Source organism: Conger conger, chromosome 5 (genome assembly GCF_963514075.1).
Source record: "Conger conger chromosome 5, fConCon1.1, whole genome shotgun sequence".
NCBI lineage: Eukaryota > Metazoa > Chordata > Actinopteri > Anguilliformes > Congridae > Conger > Conger conger.
Window position 1 is genome coordinate 18,881,270 of NC_083764.1, and position 25,418 is coordinate 18,906,687.

General features: G+C 45.5%; 1 protein-coding gene across 6 annotated transcripts in view; it reads left to right on the forward strand.

The window, feature by feature from the left end:
• kidins220b (kinase D-interacting substrate 220b) overlaps positions 1-25,418 on the forward strand; it is a 45,641-nt gene that overhangs the window by 5,501 nt on the left and 14,722 nt on the right. For all 6 annotated transcript variants that reach the window (XM_061241722.1, XM_061241721.1, XM_061241723.1 and 3 more), the window contains exons 5-24: positions 85-183; positions 463-564; positions 998-1,096; positions 1,664-1,861; positions 2,650-2,748; positions 3,222-3,320; positions 4,141-4,239; positions 5,232-5,409; positions 6,739-6,903; positions 8,071-8,250; positions 8,798-8,963; positions 9,718-9,869; positions 10,491-10,780; positions 11,759-11,899; positions 13,991-14,234; positions 14,778-14,866; positions 15,688-15,832; positions 16,675-16,837; positions 24,065-24,243; positions 24,710-24,936. In XM_061241722.1, the coding sequence (XP_061097706.1) occupies positions 85-183; positions 463-564; positions 998-1,096; positions 1,664-1,861; positions 2,650-2,748; positions 3,222-3,320; positions 4,141-4,239; positions 5,232-5,409; positions 6,739-6,903; positions 8,071-8,250; positions 8,798-8,963; positions 9,718-9,869; positions 10,491-10,780; positions 11,759-11,899; positions 13,991-14,234; positions 14,778-14,866; positions 15,688-15,832; positions 16,675-16,837; positions 24,065-24,243; positions 24,710-24,936 (3,114 nt within the window). The remainder of the gene's footprint in view (positions 1-84; positions 184-462; positions 565-997; positions 1,097-1,663; positions 1,862-2,649; positions 2,749-3,221; positions 3,321-4,140; positions 4,240-5,231; positions 5,410-6,738; positions 6,904-8,070; positions 8,251-8,797; positions 8,964-9,717; positions 9,870-10,490; positions 10,781-11,758; positions 11,900-13,990; positions 14,235-14,777; positions 14,867-15,687; positions 15,833-16,674; positions 16,838-24,064; positions 24,244-24,709; positions 24,937-25,418) is intronic.

Below are 25,418 nucleotides of genomic sequence, written 5' to 3' on the forward strand. Positions count from 1 at the left end.
GTGTGTGTGTGTGTGTGTGTGTGTGTGTGTGTGTGTGTGTGTGTGTGTGTGTGTGTGTGTGTGTGTGTGTGTGTGTGTTTCCAGGGAGGCTGGACAGCCCTCATGTGGGCAGCGTACAAGGGCCGCGTGGAGGTGGCCACCGTTCTGCTTGAGAATGCGGCCAATCCCAACACCACAGGACAGGTGAGCAGCCAGGGGGGAAAAGTATTTTCTATGAGGCAGGACTTCTTTCGACATGCATAATTTTTCGCTTAGCTGACGCCTTTATCCAAAACGACTTACCATTAATTAGACTAAGCAGCCACCAACCTTCTGGGTCCCCGTCATGTACCTTAATTACTTTGCCATAATGCCAAGTGGGTGAAAGGCATGTATGGAAAAACATGAAGTGAGCCTGTATTGTGCATTACCCATGCTTTTGGGGTGCCAGGTTTGTGAATTTTGTCCCCTCTCCTCCTGCAGCAATACAGCGTATACCCCATCATCTGGGCAGCCGGGCGAGGCCACTCAGAGATCGTTAGCCTCCTGCTTCAGCACGGAGCCAAAGTCAACTGCTCTGACAAGGTGAGATTTCCCGGCACGATATCAGCGAACAGTTCATGTGCTCGGAAATAGCGTTGTATTTACAGGAGTGTTTGAAAGTAAAGTGCTCACGACAGCCAGTGGAATGCTGCTTTTAATAAAAATTGTGCGCTTTCTCTTTGAATATTGCAACGCTACCAACCGGCTGTGTAAATATTATGACCGATGAATAATATAAATGTCAAACACTGTAAGATGATTGGCTCAAGGGAACACGAGTCATTATTTTGTTGTGGTTCAAGTTTGGGTTATTGGCTGTTGTAATCTTAAACAAGAACTTTGAATATCTGTGTTTCTAGAATGCAGTGTATTTATTTGGCTCTGTTTTTCTGTGTAAATAGTGAGGAATCTTGCGTTTCTGTGACCGCTGTTAATTCGGCTTGGTGACTGTGTGACTCTTCTCGCTGTCTCTCAGTATGGCACCACTCCTTTGATCTGGGCGGCCAGGAAGGGCCACTTCGACTGCGTGATGCACCTGCTGGAGAACGGCGCCGACGTGGACCAGGAGGGGGCGGTACGTTGTTCCCCTTTGAGCGGACGGAATCATCGAAACCTCCCTGTTAATTTCCCCCAGTTAAACATTAATGTCCAACCACGAGAAATACGATATGACCACCGGCCCTGCAGGTTGTTTTCTGCTCTCAAAGTAGTGACCAATCTAGAGTAGGAGAGAATAATATATCAAATGACATCCAGCAACAAACCGTAGCCAACACACTATTTCTCTAGTTTCAGCTCCATTCACATTATTTCTCTAAGCTGGCACACATCAATTATCAGGAGCAAATGCTCTAAAATGGGAGCACTGGAGAACCTTGTTTGTGCATGAGGCAAATGCTCCTGCCTTCTGTCTCAATGACGGGCAATGTAGTTTGGTTAGCATAAGGCTGCTAATTTCAGTAAATCTATTTCTCATGGGGCACTTTTTGTCAGGCAATACTGGGATCATTTTTACATTCAGAATTTAGAAATATTGATCATTTCCAGAGTGTGAATACTGATATTGGAATATACGGCGTGTAGTTTAGCGGTTAACCGCACGGCTCGGCGAAACGGTCGTCTGACCCTGCCGCTCTCGCAGAACTCCATGACGGCCCTGATCGTGGCGGTGAAGGGGGGCTTCACCGAGGTGGTGAAGGAGCTGCTGAAGAGGAACCCCAACGTCAACATGACCGACAAGGACGGCAACACGGCCCTCATGATCGCCGCCAAGGAGGGCCACACCGAGATCGTGCAGGACCTGCTGGACGCCGGCACCTACGTCAACATCCCCGACAGGGTGGGCACGCTGCAAAAACCACTGTCTCAACCAGTGTTTTTGTCTCTTGTTTAGACTCAACATCTTGCTTCTGTTAAATAAGACAAATATATTGCCAATGAGATGTGGCTGTTTGACTCATTTCAAGATTTGTCAATGTGGTTCAGTATCTGATGATGAGAGCTACAGACTTAATCAGAATTCTTGAAAGCGTTAATAATGTTGGCTGCTGCCTCAAATTCAATGATGGTGGTGGAGATGATTGTTGCAAAGTAATGAGCATTTTAATTGTAGCGGGTTCATTTTATCAGTGTCTTTAATCTGATCTTCTGCATCTCTGTGTCTGTTTGTCTGTGTGTGTGTGTGTGTGTGTGTGTCTGTGTATCTGTACATGATTGTGTATTTGTGTGCATGTTTGTGTGTCTGTATCTCTGTGTCTATATGTGTCTGTCTGTGTCTGTGTGTGTGCGTGTATGTGCATGTGTGTGTATATGCTTGTCTGTGTGTGTGTGTGTGTGTGTGTGTGTGTGTGTGTATGTGCGTGTATATGTGTGTGCGTGTGTGTGTGCGCGTGTATGTGTATATGTCTGTGTGTGTGTGTGTGTGTATACGCGTGTATATGTTTGTGTGTGTGTGTGTGTGTGTGTGTGTGTGTGTGTGCGCGCGTGTATATGCGTGTATATGCGTGCGTGTGTGTGCGTATGTGCGTATGTGCGTGTGTGTGTGTGTGTGTCTGTGCGTGTGTGTGCGTGTATTTGTCTGTGTGTGCGTGTACATGCGCGTGTGTGTGTGTGCTTTGCGTGTGACAGAGCGGGGACACGGTGCTCATTGGAGCGGTGCGGGGAGGACATGTCGAGATCGTGCGCGCCCTGCTGCACAAATACGCCGATATCGACATCAGGGGACAGGTAAGACCCCCATACCCCCAACCCCGTGCCCCATCCACCCTCTTATAAAGGGGCACTCGTGTGTGACCAGCCTGCTGCCAGCAGCGCCGAGCCCTGCCAGGAGAGCTCCAGGCTTAACTGCCTTACATGTCTCCTGTTACCTCACCTGGGCTGACCTCCATGGACCCTTTATTACTGCTATATTGGTTGTTATGGTCACAACTGTTTCGCCCCTTCTCTTTATTACTGCCTCTAAGTAGGGTCCTACCACACCACATTTAATGGTGGATGATTTTTCAGATACTGTTTTCACAACAGCAATTTATTTAGTTTGGAAGTGCAATTTGCCGGAATGTTCTGGAACACATTTTAATTGTGTGTCTGCGAGCAATCAACAATGAGTTGGGTCCAAAAAGCACTGATAAGGGTGACGTGGTTTAAGTTCATGTTACGCGGTCCCCTTTAACTGAAGCGTGCTGTGTTGTGTTGTGTAGGACAATAAGACTGCGCTGTACTGGGCTGTGGAGAAGGGCAATGCTACCATGGTGAGGGACATTCTGCAGTGCAACCCAGATACAGAGACCTGCACCAAGGTGAGAGACATTCCACACACACACAAACACACACACACCACCACTACACACGGAAAACAAAGACCTGCACCAATGTGGGAGACATTCCACACACACACACACACACACACACACACACCACCACTGCACACAGAGAACAAAGACCTGCACCAACATGGTAGATATTTCCGATGCATTCATGCACTTGCCCACTCACCACAAACACCCCCCTTCACACTCCACACACTGAAAACTGACACCTGCACCAAGGTGAGAGACTTTGTGGTACACACACACACACACACACACAACGAAACCTGGGACCTGCAACCAAGGTGATACAGGCACTGTGGTCATATTGTTACTGACTGCACCACACCTGCACCATGCTGAGATATAGTCTCATCTGATGTTAATAAAGTACAGTTTCCCCCATTTACTGTACTTCAGGGAATTTACCTGCTCTATAATCAACTGAATGCTGAAGGCAGCTACAATGTATTCAATATAACTTCCTGACAGCTGACTTATTCCAAGTCCCATGTCTTCTGGATAAAGACTAAAGGTGTCTTTAAGCATGTACATAATGTAAATGTACAAAATTGAAAAACAAAGGAGCGTGAATTCATGGAAACTTGGTACCTCCAGCCCGCAAGCATGTATCAGCTGAGTTCACGTGAAGCCTAACCTGGAGTCTGGCACTAGTAGCACAACTGTTACTGAACACAGTGTGTGCACGCTCCAGCTGACCCCTGTCTGACCCCTGTCTGACCCCTGTCTGACCCTTGCCTGACCACGCTGACCCTGTCTCATCTCTGTTTTTCTTTTCCGCCACTTCCAGGACGGAGAGTCTCCCCTTATCAAGGCGACCAAGATGAGGAACATTGACATTGTGGAGCTGCTCCTGGATAAAGGGGCTAAGGTGTCTGCTGTAGACAAGGTACAGAGCATGTGACTCCTTGCTGAACTTACAGCATAGGACTGGTTTACATACTTGACAATATTGTATAAGCCTTACTTATTTTGCCATGTTTATGAAAGAGAAGCTGGGTTTAAACCCAGTACATAAGGAAATGAATCCATTATTTACTAAATTGAATGAATCCATTATTAAAGGTACAGTAGGTAATTTCAGACTCCTAACAGTCAAGAGAGGAATTGCAGCAACAAACAACACCCTAAAACCACAACACTGTTTGTCCCTCCCCCTTGTCTGTGAACACGCTGACATTGAAACGCCATTGGCTGTGGCAGTTAGAACCAATTTTCAACCAAAGAGCTTGAATTATGGTACAGCTGTACTATGTTTTGGTCCAGAGTGTCGGTGCGTCAACTGTAGCCTATATTTTTAAACTTTTGGACTATAAACACAGGCAGAGGGTGAGTCAACATGTCAGTGAGCCTTTTTCAATGATAGGTAGGGATTTACAATGGTCAATGTTTTAACACATGAATCTTACCTATTGTACCTTTAAGCAAATTAAACCATTGTTTAAGGGAGTTATACCTTAGCATCCTGCCAGTTTCATCCTGGAAGATACTTTAACGTGATACATTTATAATGGGCTCAAACATGTAGCTTACTAGGCTGTGTATAATGGCACAGATTTTCACATTCATGAGCCTCAATTCTTTTCCCACCTTTTTTAAGAATGAGAAGCCAGGTTTGAGCCCAGTACATACGAAAATGAATCAAAGTATTATTAAATAAATGATTCCATTGTTTCCGAGAGCTTCACCGTAGCATCCTGCCAATTTCATGGAACATGCCTAAGTTTATAATGGGTTTAAAATGTAGGTTACTAGGCTGTGTATAATGGCACAGATTCTGACAGTCACGTGGAATGATATTGTCTGGTAATGAAGGAGAGAGTAGCAGAGAGAACGCGGGTACATCTGTCCTGTTTGTGGCGTGGTTTTCCTCCTGGGCAGAAAGGGGACACGCCGCTCCACATTGCCATTCGCGGGCGGAGCCGCAAGCTGGCCGAGCTCCTCCTGAGAAACCCTAAAGACGGGCGGCTCCTTTACCGGCCCAACAAGGCCGGGGAGACGCCCTACAACATCGACTGCAGCCACCAGAAGAGCATCCTCACACAGATCTTTGGAGCAAGTGAGCCCTCTCCCCGAGTCTATTAAAAACGATAATGTTGATGATATGTTTGGCCAACTGGATAACCCTGGGGTAATGACATTCATATAATAGAAGACCGTATAGCAGTGGTGTCCAATCTAATCGGAAACAGGGCCGGTGTGGAGTTCAATGGAGACCTTGATAAGTAGAATCAGGTGTGTTAGTGTTGGGCTAAAACAAAAACCTCCACCAGAGAAGAATGGACCCTGCCATATGTTTTACAAATCCCCTTCATTATTGTTTTTGTTTTATTTTTTGAAGGTTCAAGAAAGAGGTTTGGTATAATATCTCTCTGCCCCTCCAATCTTCAGTTCACGTCCCCCCTCTCTCTCTGTCTTTCTCTCTATGTCTCTCTCCCTCTATCTCTATCTGTCTCTCTATGTCTCTCTGCCTCTATATGTCTCTGTCTCTCTCTCTCTCTGTTTCTTTCTCTCTGTCTCTTTCTCCCCTCCTGACCACATTCTGGGCCCTAACCTTTTCCCCTCCAGTTCTTCCAGTTCTTTAATTTAGTGCTTGGCTGAGACCCTTGTCCAGGGACTCTGTTTCCTAGTTCGTTGTGTCTTTGTCTGTTTTTACAGCTGGTGTTTACTGTAGGAGTTTCGGGAAGTAGCGCAAATTGCTGCAGTAATTGCTACAGTTTGAGGGGTCAGTGGCAGAGGCCCAACCTAGTCATCGCAGCTGAAATTGCCCTGTTACAAGGCCAGTTCTGTTGAAGACATTGACCAGTGGGGGGATAAAAAAAAATAAAAAATACTTTTGGTTGAAAGATTGCATAAGTAGCATATAAGTATAAAATTGCAGAGCTTAAAATATTTAAAAAAACAATATTATAAGAACTTTTTTTAATTTAATAACAATCATTTCTGTGGGCAGCAGAACCATTTGTAATTATGGTCACTGCACCTTTGAGTTGTATTTGTGTATTTTGGGTTGCTATGGGGACCAAGAAACTCATTTTTCACACAATGCAAATTAGCAATTTCCTAAAAATACACACTAATTTTGGTAATGGCCGGAGTCTTGCAGTGTACTTAAATACATTTTGCTGAATTGGGCGGTATGCTAACACTGTGCAGATTGCAGACTGGACATAGCCACAAAATTATTGAATGCTGGGGAAAAGTGCCTTTTTCCCCCATTAATCATCAAAGGGCCAAAAGCTTGTCACTGGCGGGGCACCAGTTGAACAGCCCCGGTGTATCACAGGCAAGCCTGGATCTTCACATACGCCATGTCCTGATGGAGATTGGGTGTGTGTGACCTCACCCTGTGTGTGTGTGTGTGTGTGTGTGTGTGTGTGTGTCCCAGGGCACCTGTCCCCCACGGAGTCGGACGGGGACATGCTGGGGTATGACCTGTACAGCAGTGCGCTGGCAGACATTTTGAGTGAGCCCACCATGCAGCCGCCCATCTGCGTGGGCCTGTACGCCCAGTGGGGCAGCGGCAAGTCCTTCCTGCTCAAGAAACTGGAGGGTAAGTCAGCCCCGTCCTGCTCCTCCTGCGCCTACACCCCTTCTACACCTGTGTCCTCTCCTCCATCTTTACTGGGGCTGCTACACTGGGGCTGTCAGTGCATCAATTTACTATGTCTTTACTACCTCTTCTGAGCTTCTTCTAGAGTGCAACTGTTATTCCTTCAGTCAATTGTTATTCCTTCATCTTGACAACGCCCACTAGACCAGTATTTCTCAAATCCAGTCCTCGGGACCCACTTGCCAGAAGGTTTTTGTTGTAACCAGGAACTCACACACCTGATTTAATGGCTGAACCACCAAAAATGCCCTTTATTAGTTGAATCAGGTGTGTGAGTTCCTGGTTACAACTAAAACGTGTTGTACTGGACTATGGACTGGAGTTGAGAAACACTGTACTACATTTATCTTGTAACTTCCTCTACACCAGAGCAGCCCAGCCCTGTTCCTGGAGATCTACCAACCTGTGGGTTTTTATTTCAACACTTAACTCTAGCTGAGATGTGCTTTGTTATGGTTGGAGTGAAAACCTACAGGACCGTAGATCTCCAGGAACAGGGTTGGGCAGGCCACCATCAAATAACAGATAATGCCAAACTCTACACCAGGGACTCATGTCTTACTGCGAAAGGGGGTGTGTGGGTGTAGGCTTTTATTCCAACAAAGCAGTTAAACGTTACACACTTCTACTAATGGAAGTCCTTAGCAAAGGCTCTAAAGGTTGATTAGTTGAATCAGGTCCTACTAACCTAATAGCTTGTTTGGAACAAAAGCCTGTACCCACATTGGCCCTTTCTGGATAAGATTGAGTATCCCTGCCCCACACCATTACATTACATTACATTACATTACATTACATTAGTGGCATTTGGCAGACGCTCTTATCCAGGGCCATGTACAGTTGATTAGACTAAGCAGGAGACAATCCTCCCCTGGAGCAATGCAGGGTTAAGGGCCTTGCTCAAGGGCCCAACGGCTGTGCGGATCTTATTGCGGCTACACCGGGGATCGAACCGCCGACCTTGCGGCTCCCAGTCATTTACCTTAACCACTACGCTACATGCCCCCCTGTGACTGTGCTTCCTACGTAGTACTCTGCCTATGCTTGGTTCATACTGTATGAGTGTTGGCACTTTGGTAATGTCATGATTTGACCCCTTCCGCGCAGACGAGATGAAGACGTTCGCGGGGCAGCAGGTGGAGCCTCTGTTCCAGTTCTCCTGGCTGGTGGTGTTCCTGTCTCTGCTGCTGTGTGGCTCTGTGGCCCTGGTGCTGGGCTTCACCGTGGACCCCAAGCTGGCCATCGCCGTGTCCCTCAGCCTGCTGGCCCTGCTCTACGTCTTCTTCGGTAAGGGCCCCGGACCCCAGGCTCCGGACCCCCAAGCCCCAGGCCTGTAGCAGAGTTTTCGTAGCTGTGTGGATCCTAGCAGGGACTGGAATTTAAAATATATATTAAAAACATATTCCCAATACAGCTGGAGTTCTGTGTTGTAAAATAACCAAATTGTCTGGGACAGCAAGTATTCCAGTGTAGAGAGGAAGTTATTCACTTTGTACACTAGAGGACAGTGTTGCACTGTCTATCAGACATAACAACGACGTCGCTGTTGGTTAAAATATTAATACAAGCTGTATAAGCTGCTGTAATTTTGTTGTTTTATTTTTTGCTGTAATTGAACTCTTTAAGGTGTAAGATTGCAAATATGTGAATGGCATGTTCTTAATTGAACACTAATGCTGATGTTCGAATCTCGAACACTGACATCTGAAAAAAACATTGAACACCTTGCACTAAAAAGGCTTAAAGAGCTTAAAATGTCATGTGTTGCTGAATGATTGGCTAGTTATTCCCAAAGAATGAGAAAATGACATGGTTTAAAACTGTTTCTCTGCAGTGGTGGTGTACTTTGGCAGTCGGCGGGAGGGAGAGAGCTGGAACTGGGCTTGGGTCCTGAGTACTCGCCTGGCTCGTCACATTGGGTACCTCGAGCTGCTGCTCAAACTGATGTTTGTCAACCCGCCGGAGCTTCCAGAGCAGACCACCCGGGCCCTGCCTGTCAGGTAAAAATGCCCCACCCTCATCCCACCACCACCATACAACTGGACCCTGTCTGTCAGGTAACCATGCCCCGCCCACATCCCACCACCACCATACAACCGGACCCTGTCTGTCAGGTAACCATGCCCCGCCCACATCCCACCACCACCATCTAATCAGACCCTGTCTGTCAAGTAATTATGCCCCACCCACATCCCACCCCTGCATTGAACCAGACTCTGGCCACCCAGTAATTATGTTCCCCCTCTATCCTGAAAAAAGCAGACCTCTTGCACCTGCACTCTCACCATTGGGAAACATCCAGAATCAAAAACGCCAAATCCACGATTCCTAAACCCTGACTTCAAAGGCACCACACATTTGGCAATCCACCGCAATCCCTAGAACCTGGCTATGGTTCTTCTCAGCCTGTTTTCCCTCCGGTCTTATTTTGGTTTTATTTGGCTTTTTTTGCTTTTAATAAAAGCAGAAAAGGTCTGTCATTAACACTTAATTCAATGACTCGGCCTATATTTTCCACATGAACTCGAGTTGATGTTCACATCTGGAGACAGCTAATACTTGCAAATTCTACCAAACTGTTTCATATTTGTTCTAACGACCTTCGTTATGCAGTTACTGTACGCCGCTTCGGATAAAAGCGTCTGCTAAATAAATGTAACGTAATGTAATGTAATGTAATGTAATGAGTGAATGAATGCCCTGTACTGTATGCTCTCCCTGGTGACCTCCGCTTTCGCCCTCGTCTTCGCCCAGGTTCCTGTTCACGGATTATAACCGCCTCTCCAGCGTGGGGGGGGAGACCTCCATGGCGGAGATGATCGCCACGCTGTCGGACGCTTGCGAACGAGAGTTCGGCTTCATGGCCACCAGGCTTTTCCGCGTCTTCAAGACAGAGGACACTCAAGGTAGTCTAGACCAGAGGACACCATACAGTATGTAGAGATGGAGTGGCACTGTAACTAATTCTTAGGCCCAGGTGACAGGAATGTCACCTAGCCCAGGTTCCTGTTCTGTGTGATGGAGTGGTACTGTACCTAATTCTTAGGTCTAGGTGACACCTACTGTAACCGCGACTGATTTCATTGACGCGACTATTGACTGATGGACATTGGTTGGTTGGCAAAACTCACAGAGCCAACCAGAAGAATAATCTTGATAGTTTCTTCCTAATCCTAAACACCAGGGAGTTTCTTCTTGCCACTATATCCATAGGCTTGCTCAAAGGCCAGGCTTTTCTTGTGAAGCACATTGTGAAAAGTGTTTGCTGTGCAAATACAATTTGAATTCTTCCATTAGCCCAACGGCCACTGATAGTGTGAAGCAGTGTGTGTGTTTGTGTGTAGCTATACAGTATCAATGTAAAGTTTGAAGAGTTCAAAATTAGAAATGAGAAACTTGCAACTACCATCTAGATCATAATTTGACATTTTGGTTGTTGATGTCAATCGGACTGAACCCTTCTCCATTTTGAAGTCGCCTTGTCGACTCTTGGCTGAGCTCAAAGGTGTCCATTTTGTTTTCTCCAGGGAAGAAGAAGTGGAAGAAGACTTGCTGCGTTCCGTCATTCGTCATCTTCGTCTTCATCCTGGGCTGCCTGATCACGGGGATGACTCTGCTGGCCGTGTTCAAGGTGGACGGGCAGAACCGCACGGTGAACGCCGTGCTCATCGCCATGGCGAGCGTGGTTGGCCTGGCCCTGCTGCTCAACTGCCGCACCTGGTGGCAGGTGCTGGACTCGGTGCTCAACTCTCAGAGGAAGAGACTGCACAGCGCCGCCAACAAGATGCACAAGCTCAAGAGCGAGGGCTTCATGAAGGTCAGCGTCAATGGGTTCTCTCTTCCATCCACACACATCCCTGTCGTAAAGTCCGGCTATGACCAGCTTGAAATTACCAGCTGTTTCAACACATATCTTGAGCTGGTCAAACCATGTTGAGTATAGAGCTGATCTAACTGGTCAACCAGCTACCAGCTGTTTCAATACGTAGCTTGGGCTGGTCAAACCATGCTGAGTTTGGAGCTGGTCTGAACTGGTCAACCAGCTACCAGCTGTTTCAAAACATAGCTTGAGCTGGTCAAACCATGTTGAGTATAGTGCTGGTCTGAACTAGTCAACCAGCTACCAGCTGTTTCAAAACCTTGCTTGGGCTGTTTTTTCAGGAGGGATAAATGGTAAATGGTAAATGGTTGGCATTTATATAGCGCCTTTATCCAAAGCGCTGTACAGTTGATGCTTCTCATTCACCCATTCATACACACACTCACACACCGACGGCGATTGGCTGCCATGCAAGGCACCGACCAGCTCGGCAGGAGCATTTGGGGGTTAGATGGCGGGGGATCGAACCGGCAACCCTCCGACTGCTAGACGACTGCTCTTACTGCCTGAGCCATGTCGATACACACATCACAAATGAAAACACCCACATATATTCACACCAGCACACACACACGAAAACCCGCACACACAGACAAGAAAACCCGCATTCACACTTACCTTTGTGCATAGTGTTCATGATTTACACAGTGAACATTGTCATTGCATTCTACTAGTGGATGTATTCTCATTTGAAATCGATTTGATAATACGAAACATCCATCCATCCATCCATTATCTGAACCCGCTTATCCTGATCAGGGTCGCAGGGGGGCTGGAGCCTATCCCAGCATACATTGGGCGAAAGGCAGGAATACACCCTGGACAGGTCGCCAGTCCATCTCAGGGCTAATACGAAACATTAATGCTTAATTAGATTAAATGAAAGTGATGCCATGCTGTGTTATTCTACCCCAGGTGCTGAAGTGCGAGGTGGAACTGATGGCCAAGATGGCTAAGACCATAGACGGTTTCACCCAGAACCAGACCCGCTTAGCGGTCATCATTGATGGTTTGGACTCGTGCGAGCAGGACAAAGTCCTACAGATGCTGGACACGGTGAGCTCTTTCTGACCCTCCACCGTCTGTCACATTCACTAAAATGCTGGGTTGTACCCTTAACAGTTCACCAGATAAAATGTATAGGGTCCTTTCAGCAGAGTAAGAAGAGGTTTTACAAGACCTGTATCAGAGCATTGTTTGTTTTTAAATAATTGTTTAAATTTAATTTGAAGTGCTGAGTAGCAAAAAGACAGGATTGAAATGTTGCTTTCTTTTGTTTATTTTTATAATTGTAATTCTGCAGATGTGTTTACTATAAAGCATGACTATCTTTGTAGTGCTAGTTCATAATGTAGTTGACGCGGGATTTAATACGATTAATTAATCTTATTTTTCCATTGGCTTGTGGTTGTTCTTGACTATGACGCATCACTGACATGCCAGCACTGAATGGTTTTTTATTAATATAATATGGTGGTAGTGCATTGACTTCATGTAATAATGCCCCACTGAAGCGCATTAATCGCACTTAAATCATTACGTTAGCTAACGAGTAACGTTATGAAACGGTGCTTTTGACTCAAACAAGACTTATTAGACCTACTGAGGGCACCAGCTGTGCATTTTTTCATTATCGAACGATCTCAGAGGCGGCTCAGAAACGGTCTCCTCATTTGTCCAATTACTCCTAGTTTGAGACAATTTTTATCTAGGATTTTGAAGCTAGCTAAAGTTGTTAGGCTACCTTACTCACACAAATAACAGAATTCTGCTGAAAAGTGGCTTGTTTCACTGCTTTTTAAAGCTCAGCAATTGTGACATCTGCCTTTATGTCGCAACAGCGTTCTCCATTGCAATAAATCAAATTAGGATCTACTCTAAATCACCTCTAGCAAACAAATTAGTCTAGTGCATCATATGTCCAGTTCACTTGTTTTCCATTAGTGTTGTCACAATAACTTTGTTACGCATCAAGTTGTAGTGATATAATTATTCGCCGCTAACCCAATATGAAACAAAAATAACGAAGTGACATGATTCATGATAAAAGATTACATCAGCTGAAATGTAAGGAGCCTGGGGTGTTTCTGTGGATTCATCCTAAAAAATGTAACGGAGCTATAGTTCATGTAGAGTCCAAACTTTGTACCACCTGCTGCTTATCAAGAAGAAAAACAACAGCAGCTTCTCCGAATCCTTGTGTAACATTAGAGGCCACACAAAAAAAGAAGCTTGTCGTTTGTGGCAAGCAGACCAAACTTTGGGTTTTTGGTTTAATTACAAAAGTTGCATGGTAAAATAAACAGCTTTTATTTACTCCTCAGACTCAAAATGAATTTTTCCAGCGGGATTAATAGAATTTCCTCCAGCCAGCTGTACGTCTTGGAGGAAAATGACCCCTTTGAATTGGTGTCCTTACTTCCTGGCACTAATGTAATGTTCTTTCTGAGGGAGTCTATTGGAAGCCAGTGAATGGTGCCTTTGTCGGTTTAATTGTCAACTGTCTCCTTCACATTTAAAGCTGTTTGTCTAGACGTTTGAAAATAATTGCAAAATTCAAGCTTTCTGAAAGATTTCTCCCAACTTGAAATGTTGAAGCCTAGCCTTGATACGATACGTGATGCCGTGCCCTAACAGGGAAATGAAACTGAAGGAATTACTCTTGCGAAATAAACAAAAGCTCCTTTTCTGGCAAATGGCCAAAGCAGCTGTTAGAGTTTATAAACAGTAGCAGAAATTCAAAGGAGCTGAGATGGGTTAAGGAAGTCTCACTTTTGCCCTAATTGTGGTAACTGTAAAAGTCAGGGGTGAGAGTTCTGAGTGAGCGTGTCACTGGACTTTCCCTGTTTTAAATTTTCATACTCTAATGAATCTTGTTTGACACTTCAAATTCATTCTTGGTTATATTTAGGGCGAACAAGTGCGATTTTTACATTACTTTGTGAAGACAATTGAATGAAAGTTGTCCAAATATCATGTTGTGATTTTTACGTTATTTGGAATGAATTTTGCAAACCAGTTTCCGCTCTGTCCTTAAATTTGCGCCAGTAAGCACAGTATTAGGCATCAAAAGCTGCAGATGTGTCCAGCGCACCTGGAGTCCGCCTGGCGTCTCATGTCCGCACGTGCGTTCTGACCTCCGTCCAGGTGAGGGTGCTGTTCTCCAAGGGCCCCTTCATCTCCATCTTCGCCAGCGACCCCCACATCATCATCAAGGCCATCAACCAGAACCTGAACAGCGTGCTGCGCGACTCCAACATCAACGGGCACGACTACATGCGCAACATCGTGCACCTGCCCGTCTTCCTCAACAGCCGAGGCCTCAGCAGCGCCAGGAAGATGTGCGCGCCCGCCCCCGCCCCCGCCAATGGAGACGTCGGCAACTCCGAGGGTACCGCCCGCAAAAAAACAGCTCAAGCTAGGTTTTGAAACGACTGGCACTGTAGCTGGTTGACCACTTCAGACCAGCTCCATACTCGAGATGGTTTGACCAGCTCAAGTTATGTTTCGAAACTGCTGGTAGTTGCAAATTTCAAGCTGGTCATAGCTGGTTTTTTCACCAGGGTGCTGTCTTACTCCCAGATCTTCTCTCTCACTCTCCCCCCCATTTCTTCATAATCTCCCTATTTCCCAGCCTCATTTTCCTCTCTTTCTCTACACCCCACACTCCCCCCGCAGGACTACCTAATAAAGTGCTCACTCAGCGTATCTATAGGATCTATATCTATCTCTCCACTCTTTCTTACTCTCTATTTTTCTCTCCCCATAATTCTTAATCACTTCTTTCTTATTTCAATCTTTCTTGCCTACTCTCACTCATGTAGTCAGAAATGGCCGTTTAGATGGGACAGAAGTACCATATTGTTTCTCTCCTCCTTTTTGACTCCTTTCCTCCATTTTGTTTGCTCCCCCTCCTCCCGGCTCCCCTCTCCAGGGTGGCATGAAGACCTGGACAGGAAGCTTTCCCAGCACAGCCTGGGCGAGCTCACCAAGGTCGGCAGCAAAACCACGCTCACCCGAAGGGTGAGGTTTCCGTTGCTCCTCTTATTTTCCGTCCTCTCTTCTCGGACAGTGGGTGGGCCAAGAGTCTGTACTCCTTGTATGCGATAATACAGTGACCAAATATTTTTCTCATTTATGTCTCCTTACAAAAATCGATGCCCATGTGCAGCTTGTTTGAGCTGTAATAGTCACTCGCAGGCTACTCATTAAAGTCTTCAAAGTCATAATTCAGCAGCCCTTGCCCCCAATTGTGTTTTCTGCATCTCTCCCATAACGTCATGCACATTTCCTACTGTTTCTGAACTTAATCCAATAAGCTGTTTTCAGCTGTGGAGAAGCACCCTACACAGGATTCGGCCGGCTGTTCTGAGAACAGATTAAAATGACAGAACAAATACAAAACGGCGATGTCTGGGGTTAATTATAGTTTGAATGTACTGTAAGTCACAGTTTTTTGTTTTCATTTATTGATCGAGAATTAGAGAAGAAAACGGCACAAGAAGTCTGCACATGCATCACACATGCGCATGTGTGAAAATGCACACGCGCACACACACACACACACACACACACACGCACATAAAGCGCACATAAACCGTCACAGAAAGCGTATTTATATGGCAGGTAAAGTAGTCAAGGTTTGTCTTTAAACTGATAGGACTCGGAGACATGGAGAGAACATTCAAACTCCACACAGTCGGAACCAATAGCATGTAAACCGCACTATCATTAGAACCGTCATTAGAGCCTTTTGCTACGGATGCTAGGCGACGGAAATTGGGATGATTGCTGATTGGTCAAATGCACCTGCGTCCTCTAACCATCGCCCCCCCCTCCCTCAGGACACCTACCGCCGCAGGCAGATGCAGCGGACGGTCACGCGTCAGATGTCGTTCGACCTGACCAAGCTGCTGGTCACCGAAGACTGGTTCAGTGACATCAGTCCCCAGACCATGAGGAGGCTGCTCAACATCGTGTCCGTCACAGGTGACCACCCGTGGGGGGGCTAATGGTGGTGGAGCAGGCCTGGCCTGGTTCTCATGCACGCGATTGATCCAATAGGAGTTTATAATAAGCTTATATTACATTTACATTATTGGCATTTGGCAGACGCTCTTATCCAGGGCCATGTACAGTTGATTAGACTAAGCAGGAGACAATCCTCCCCTGGAGCAATGCAGGGTTAAGGGCCTTGCTCAAGGGCCCAACGGCTGTGCGGATCTTATTGTGGCTACACCAGGGATCGAACCACCAACCTTGCGTTTCCCAGTCATGTACCTTAACCACTACACTACAGGCCGCCCTATTAATAAGCATATTAATGAGCTACAGCTTATTAATAAGCATTATAAAAGCAGTCTTATGTCTGGTGGTATACCATCAGAATGTTTTAACACTGCTGAGGTGAACATGTCAAGGAATTGGCGGTCACTTGCAGCTATATCTTACATTACCGTTATTTAGCTGAACAATATGTCACTTAGTTAAGAGCAGGATCATGGAGTTAGCCAGATAACTGCGCTGAGTAAAACCAAGAACAACTCTTTTTACTTAAGTCCATGTTCCAGATTTTGGAGGGTTCCGGGTTTTACTCAGTGCAGTTACCCAGTAACTCTGTAAACCTGCTTTTTGAAATGGGGCCCAGGAAGACGAGGAAGAGCTATTGAGCATAACGGGTTAAGTCATGGATGGAAGGAGCTATTGAGCATGACGGGTTAAGTCATGGATGGAAAGAGATAACAATGAGGAACAAATGACTGTCAGGGACACTGTTGCCCTTTAGGCTGCTGTTCTAGTTTGATGGAGACTTGCCGCCCCCTCTCCATCAGGCCGGCTTCTGAGAGCCAATCAGATCTCCTTTAACTGGGACCGCCTGGCGTCCTGGATCAACCTGACGGAGCAGTGGCCCTACAGGACGTCCTGGCTCATCCTCTTCCTGGAGGAGACGGACGGAATCCCCGACCAGGCCACGCTCAAATCCATATACGAGAGGTGAGTCCGGCCCACACGCAGACGTGCAAGGGCTGTACTGGAATTCGCCGAAATGTTATTGCCAGTACGCTTTACCGGCAGGCAGTCGAGAGCGAGCAGTGTTCCATTCCAATATTCCAAAAAACATTCCCAAAAAAACTCAAATAGTTTAGGTGTAAGATTACAAACATGATTAGAATTTTAACTGAACATTGGCAATGAAAGCAATTGAGTTCTATAACACTGAAAGAACACTTTTGAAAGAACGCTTTTGTACGCCACCCCCCTAGACACCCTAGGTGGGGAAAAAATAATATTTCAACATGGAAATCCAAACTCTCGGTTTTGCAGTGTGTACGCTCCATTAAGGAATCCGTATGCTTGATTTTCCTAATACACACGGATTGCAAAACTGAGCGTACAGATTACAGAACTGAGAATACAGATTTTTACGTGCTTTTGGAAGAACACTTTTAAAAGACCATCCCAAAAAAATACTGGAAAGGGTTAATATTTCTTACTGTACCACAGTCATGTGATACTCGGTGGTACAGTGGAGGAAACAGAAGTGACGAGAGTTAGTATCAGTGTACCCAATCGCTGTGGTTACACATGCACAAATGCGACACTGATACACTGAGTGCATGGTGTGGGTGTGCAACACCTTCCTGTGCTGGCGAATGCGTCACCACCCAGCAGAATGTTCTAGCAAAACCAAACAATAAAACAAATTCAGACAAGCTTAGGTTCCTTTCTTTTTCCATTCCAGCTGTCTAGACACGTGTAGCCTGTCTACTCTTCTTAAAACATAAAAAATTTAATAATTTCGATACACCTCTGGATAACTGCTTTGTACATTCTGGAACAATTGGTTCTTGGTATTTATTCCAAGAATGGCTTTTAAGGCAGCTGCTTAGACTTTTAATGACATCTGAAATCAGTATGGTACGTGAAAGCAATTTCAGAAAATTAAGAGAGAGACTTTTCTCTGAAGCACTGAAGCGTTAAGATGACACTGTTCAATTTGGATTAGTTTAATTAGTACAATTATTGTCATTCAACCATAATTATAGGTTGAGATGAAAGGTTTTTTTAAACCTTGTTGGTGGGGGGTTTTTATGAGAAATCCGAATAAGCCGCTAACGACTGCTTTCATAAAAGGGATTGCTCTTTGGCAAATACTTTCGTTGAGCTTTTTTTTCCCCCCTCTTCAAACATGCTGTCACGTGACGTACGATGTCCTGACCATGAGGCAGTACGTAAATATACATACAAATATACAAAATGTCCTCCTTTACTTGGAAGCAGTCTTTTCTAAACAGAAGCAAAACTAGAACTTTGTGAAAGATACAGCCCCTAACTACTGTGCGTGCTCCAGGTATCTGATTTTCTATGGACTGCAATGACTGGGTAGGCTTCCAATGAACTGGTTCGTAAAGTACAACGCGTCGTCTTCTCCGAAGTAGCTAAACTCTAATTCGGTGCGAAGCTGTCCATCTTCAAAGCTGTCTGTCAAATTGCCCGCCCACTGCAGTTCATCAAAAGGGTAGAGGTAGAGGTGTATTACGTGTATTGTTATTATTATGGCATATATACCTCTCCAAAAATGTGTGCTTTCACTGCTGATATCTCTATACAGAAATTGCTTTGGCCTGCCACACAAAGAGAATCAGTTGCGCCTTCATCTGTTAAATGAGCTAAATGTTGTTTTGTGGTGAAATTCCTTTTAAGTAGTCATGGTCCAGTGTGTCAGTGACGGCCGCGCTCCCAGGCTCGTAATAACAGGAGCATTCCTGCACTGACCATAGCTGCCAGAGGCAGATAATTACAGACCCTCTCCAGCCTTGTCCACGACAGATACACTCCAGGGCTAATTATTACAAATGTGCTCTAGCACAGACTACAATGACCATACTCCAGGGCTGATAATTACAGACACTCCCCAGGCGGACAGCCATTCTGTTGGGCTCCTGGTGGCTGATGTTTTTGGCCGGTGAGGTGAAACGCATCCCCTTCTCATCTGTACAAAGGGGCAATGCCATCGCTCTAATTAAAATGAGTTTACTACTATGCTGTAACTATTACAATGTGCGCTTCTTCAGTCTGATATAGCTATTTACATCACTTGTACCGACTATATGGTTTGGTGGCTACCTTGAACACCAGACAATTTCTGTAATGTTCATGGTCCTGAAGTTAATTTCATCTCTAGGAGACTCTAGAAAAAATTTATTTCATGTCCAGTCGACAGGCTAACGCCACCAGTAAGGTCACAAAGAGCAGATCTGGAGGAATTCCTTTTATACGTGTCTTCAGCTGTCCACAAGCGTCCAATCAACCAGCAGGGGCAGTAGCAGGGGGCGGGACCCCTAACCTTGGCCAGTTAGAGCATCACCTTATAGAGCATAGGCCCTACCGGCCATGGTTGACACTGGCATTAGATTGGAGTTTGTGAGGCAAATCCATGCACCACAACATGTTGCGTTAACCGAATGAGCCACCCAGCACCTCTGCATTTGTTTGCGCAGTTAAACATTGACATTGTTTTGGACCACATATTTTTCCCAGCATCCTTCAGTTCTACTCCATACAGGCAATGGAATTGGAGAGCGAAGTCTATGCGTCCAAATCTCTCCAAGTACAGATGTCTTCCTCTGAAAAAATCCTCTCCACAAGTATATACTGACTGCCGCTTCATAAATTTCGAAAGGAATTGCTGACCACACCATTTTCATTTTCATTTGGACTTCCAGGAACAAGCTTGGGGGAGAACTTATCACATGTTGCACAACTCAATTAGGAAGGAGGTCCAGCTGTTTGGCCTTTGTCATCGTCTCAAATGTGCTTTTCTACCTCTTGAATTTCGGTTTTGTCTCCCTTGTTCATTCTGAGCCCCGGTGCCCTGATCACGACTGGCGTGCTTCAGAGTGATTACCCATCATCAGGCAACGGTGTACTTCTGGATAACAAACAAAGGACCAGCTTGAAGCCCATGACATTTAAGGTTCTCCACCCAATCAGGACTTCTCATCCCTTTGTATTGAAGCCTAAATGTCAAGTACTACTGTATGACGCTTTCCTATTATTCAAACAATTTTACCCCCAAACCAGTCTTTGAATTATAATTTAATTTGCTGTTTTTAAACAGAAAAGGTCTACGTGGGCAGAACCAGCTGCAAATTTGAAGATTGTTTTATACTGCCATTGTTGTATTCTACCCACGAGACAAAAGGCACGCTTGTGGGATGGCATATTTCAGCGTTTCAGAATTAGTTTGAAGTGCAGTGTTTCCTGAGCACACGTCGCCTCTTAAGCTTTGCTGAAAATGTGTCCCACACTCTTAATTGCAGACATAATGGAGGCTTGGCATTGAACGGCAATTGACAAATTTCTCATAAGAGCAGTCCTGCAGCAAAGTTCTGTGCCAATACACTAATAAATATTTTGCATATTGTAATATTGTACAAATGATTGTGTTATGGATGAGTCAGTCATCAAAGAATAATTGGAAGAGCTCTAGTTCCGATCTTGATTTTAGTTTTTGGGCTCATTTTTTATGCTGTCATGACTTTCTTCTAGAACTTTCTGAAGCAACCTCTCTGGACCCTTCAACCTTCCAGCCTTAACACTGCTTCTTTTACTGATCTGTCCCGGTTGCTATTTTTAGCACACTTGCTAGTCGTTGGCTAAGGCAGGAAAGAGCCTCTTTGTTTCCCTGAAATGCTTCACTGTTCCTCCAGCAGAACTTCAATATGCTAGCCTAGGCTTCAGCATGATTGACACATTTGATTTATTTATTATTATGTTGACACATTTGAACTCATTTATATCGATTTATGTGTCGTACGTACCGCTGTCAAAGTCATATGTGCCACCTCAAGATCAACCAGATAAAGGAGGAGGAGGATTCAAACAAAAACAACGAGCTGTAGTCTGAAAAAGTCTGAAAAGCTTTTTTTGACGTTTGCAGCAGACAGCCAGCGAATGTGTCTTCCTGCTTGATTGCGGAAGGTCGTTCCACCATCAGGGGATGAGGTCAGAGAAGCGTTGGCCAGGTGGTTGAGGAGATGACACAGCCAGCTGGCGAGAAGTTGCTGAAAGGAGAGCACTGATTGGCTTGCTTGGAGTAATCATTGTCTGAAGATAGAACGGGGCCATACCCTTCGCAACTTTGCGTGCCAGTGTAAGGGATTTGAATAAGTCGGCCGGCCAGCGAAACATTACAATAGTCCAAATGAGAGATTAAAGGGGGTGTATTGTGTGAGGGAGGGGCACATTCTCCTGATGTTCTGAAGGGAGTCCTGGTTTCCTTTTTGTTTATTTTGTTTTTTTGTTGGTGGAATAAAAAGGTTTTAAATAATTCATTTATATACATTTAACGAGCTCTGAAAGCTGGCAGATGGCGGGCAGCAGGGGGTGATATAGAAACGCTAAGACTGCCTGCAGGCAATGTCTGAACATGACGAATTGCTGGTGGTAGGTGAGAGGGGCGGTATAACGGGGGCAGTATAGCACTATGTATTTATGAAGCTCGATATATCAGTGTGTTTTTCTCATATTTGGCTCTGAATTCTGGCACATGACGACAGCAGACTTAAGGAAACTATCAGAGGAGGCTATCAGATTTCCACCAAAAATTCTCCAGATCCATTATATGGATTTTCTGCCCACTCACAATTTTAGACTCCTCGAAATGAGTTGGACAACACAGTTATTACCGACAGAAGATGCTGCTGGCTTGGTTGTAAAATTTCAAACATGGCACTCAGAAAGTGGACGGCCCAAAACCACTTCTATAAGAACAGATGAAGGAAAACTGAAGGCAATGACACTTAGCTGGAGCCAGACTGCTAAGCAGCCTTTAGATGGAAATTGAGAGAGTCTCATCTTTGCCTTACACTCCAATAGGCCTGGAGATGATAAGTAATACCAGGGAAGGAATGATTTCATTATCTGATATGTCCCTATTTTGTCATGGTTCCCAAGAAAATCTAACTGAAATTTAACCTTCTCCCATACATTGCACTGTTATCCAATGGTGGAAAAAAGTTTCAAAGGACATGGCAAATAGGGCTCTGTACTACTGGTCCTTTTTAAATAACACACAGCATTTCACTCCTTGAGTACCGTAGCCACTGGTGTCTGTTAAAAGAGTTCAGCCCAGGATCTTGGCTGTTGGAGGGTCGTGGTTTCACTCAAACGCATGAGTTTGGTCAAACGGGGAAACTCTGAATCCCCCCAAATCAGAATCTGCTCATCAGGGACTGCTTTATGGCTCCCAGATTGTGTCTGCCATGGTCTGTTCTACATTATTTCATGCTTTCCCCCCCCCCGCCCCCTGTTTACATGGGAGAATAACAGGGAGAATGCTGGCTTCCTTGAACCGAATGACAATTATGGGTTTTATGCTTTGGCCTAATGCAAATGCGCAGAATTCAGGAGTTTGCCTTCATCCAAAACACACAAAAAAATGGCACGTGATTCAATATGAAGAAATCATTACGGTGAAATGTGTTTCGAAAATCTGATTTAAAGTCGATAAGAGAACACGGCTTAAAATCGAAAGCATATATCTGGTCTTGGTAACAGTACGGTTTGGCAGCCCCCAGAGTTGACGTTGGAAAGACAAAAAGGGACACTCGGGGGAAGGCTTTTCTGCCTCACTTTTCTCTTGCTTCATTACGAAAGGATATTCTCTTTCACTTGATTAAATCAGTTTTGCCCTGTTATTTTGTCCTCTCGTGGCTCCTGTAGAAATGTATATAGGCACAGCACTCCACCTAATTTACAGTGTTACTGTACACAGGCCTGACGCAGAATGCGTCTGATTAAAAAGTGAAGCCCTGCCGTTGCTTCGATGGGAACGATAGTGGGAGAAATCTGTTCTTTTCCATCTGTGGCCATTTTAAATGCAGTTATGGTTGCTGTGTATGGTTGAGTAGTGCATTCCGGGTGACTTTGAAGACAGTGTTGCAGTCTGGCTAAAGTCTAAAGCTTTTCGTATTTTAAGTAAGTTCAGCACCTGACCTTAAAGATAAATAATAACGGTAAGGAGTTAACACTGGATAGATTAATCGTTTTTTTAATGAATATCAGTGAAATCTAGTGATCTGTAAAGCTTCTGTATGTTTTACTGCATCGAGCGACAAAGTTAATTTCATACAGTATTAGCAGCTCCTTAATTCATTGTAGCCGCAAGATAAAGGCAGCTTTTTCACTGTTCACGTTAAAAGGTTTTTATCCGTTTCGCAAGAGGTGCTATGATTTGAGTCCTGATGTAGCCTCTCGTTGCTCCTGTGCGGTGCAGAAAATTAACAGTACATACCAGGTCACTGACAGTGCACTGGCAGCAGAAATGTTTGGATGTGTTTGTTATTGTTTTTGACGTTGTTGGCTTCCTGGGCGCAGATCCAGTAAGTCCAGCACACTGTGATCAGAGCATGCGAGTATTAAATGTGGGAAAGTGAGTCTTTTGTTTGTTTCTTGCACAACGTGTCTTACACAACATTTTAGCGACCCCCCCGCCCCCATGCTAATCATGTGAGAAAGTAACATGGTCAATTCCCTTGTTATTGAAAGGATGAACTGCATTATGGTCAATTGAAGCACAGCATCTGGGCCCGTGTTTCGATTGCCGAGGATCTGCATGTGCAAAGCTTACAATATAAGAAGAACCGTTAAACTAATAAACCAATGCTTAGGATCGATGTGCCTACAGATATGGCTGCCTGGCCAGTATTATGAACCAATGGGGGCTGCATCATTTTAAAGCCTTCGGCCCATTCAATGTTGTAATCAGGCTTGGGAAAACTGCTCAGCAGTGCGTGCTCAATTCTGCCCCTTCTTCTCCAGCTCTTAAACATTTAGACAAGTGAATAGTATCTTTGGGGTCTTATTTAGTAGAAAGAACCTAGAGGGAGGTACAATTTCAACTGCTACCTGCACAGCAAAGATAAGAACCAGGGCCTATTTGATCATCAGATGATTATTTTTATTTAATTTTTTATTTAATTGGCTCAGGCATTAAGTGCAGTTGTCTGGCAGTCGGAGGGTCACCGGTTCGATCCCGCCCTGGGTGCGTCAAATGTCCCTGGGCAAGACACCTAACCACCAAACGCTCCTGACGAGCTGGTCGGTGCCTTGCATGGCAGCCAATCGCCGTCGGTGTGTGAGTGTGTGTATGAATGGGTGAATGAGAAGCATCAATTGTACAGCGCTTTGGTTTAAATGCCAACCGTTTACCGTCAGGATCTCGAAGAACATCCCCACCACCAAAGACGTGGAGCCCCTGCTGGAGATCGACGGGGACGTCCGCAGCTTTGAAGTCTTCCTCTCCTCCCGGACCCCCATCCTGGGAGCACGCGACATCAAGACTTTCCTGCCCTGCACCGTCAACCTGGACCCCAAACTCCGGGAGATCATCTCAGGTGAGTTCCCCCGGGCAGCCTGGTTCTGTGGTTCTGCTCTCCCCGGTGAAGTCTCGTCGTTTATTGCAATTTTACTTGCAATTTTGAAAAAACACGTCACACCAAAAAGACTTGCTCAAGGTTCTGGGTCACAGGAACAAATTAAGATTCAGAAATGAAGACTTGTACTCCCTTAATTGTTCAAAAAACAAATAATGGTGTTTATACAGTTAGAGTTGATGTTTCAAGCAAGCCAATGAAGACTGGTGAACCGTTTAAGTTTCCATGTGAACAGTTGATGTTTTGACCACGCCAATGAAAACTGGTTTTGTCAAAACTTCAACTATTCACACCATTATGAGTTTTTTGGTTATGTGCATTTTAATAAAATTGTATGGCCTGTATGTCATAAATTAAAATAATAGTTGTCGACACTCCGAACTTAGAAGAATTTAGTGGTTACTGGAGATTTTCTTACTCTCCTCAGATGTGCGTGCGGCCAGAGAGCAGGTGACCATTGGAGGTCCCTATCCCACGCTGCCCCTGCAGGAAGCCCCGCCCCGTGCCCCCTCCGTCTTCAGCCAGCACTCGTCGGCCTGCTCCCCCACCGCCTCCTTCACCGGCCCCTTCAACCCCCCCGGCGTGGTGTCCCCCCAGCCGCACAGCAGCTATTACAGCGGCATGACCGGCCCCCAGCACCCCTTCTACAACAGGGTGAGTGTGCAGCCCTGTCTGTACCCCCCTCTGTCTGTACCTCTCTGCACCCCTTCTACAACAGGGTGAGTGTGCACCCCTGTCTGTACCCCCCTCTGTCTGTACCTGTCTGTACCCCTTCTACAACAGGTTGAGTGTGCACCCCTCTGTCTGTACCTGTCTGTATCCCCCTCTGTCTGTACCTCTCTGTACCCCTTCTACAACAGGGTGAGTGTGCACCCCTCTGTCTGTACCCCCCTCTGTCTGTACCGCTCTGTACCCCTTCTACAACAGGGTGAGTGTGCACCCCTCTGTCTGTACCTGTCTGTACCCCCCTCTGTCTGTACCGCTCTGTATCCCTTCTACAACAGGGTGAGTGTGCACCCCTGTCTGTACCTCTCTGCACCCCTTCTACAACAGGGTGAGTGTGCACCCCTCTGTCTGTACCTGTCTGTATCCCCCTCTGTCTGTACCTCTCTGCACCCCTTCTACAACAGGGTGAG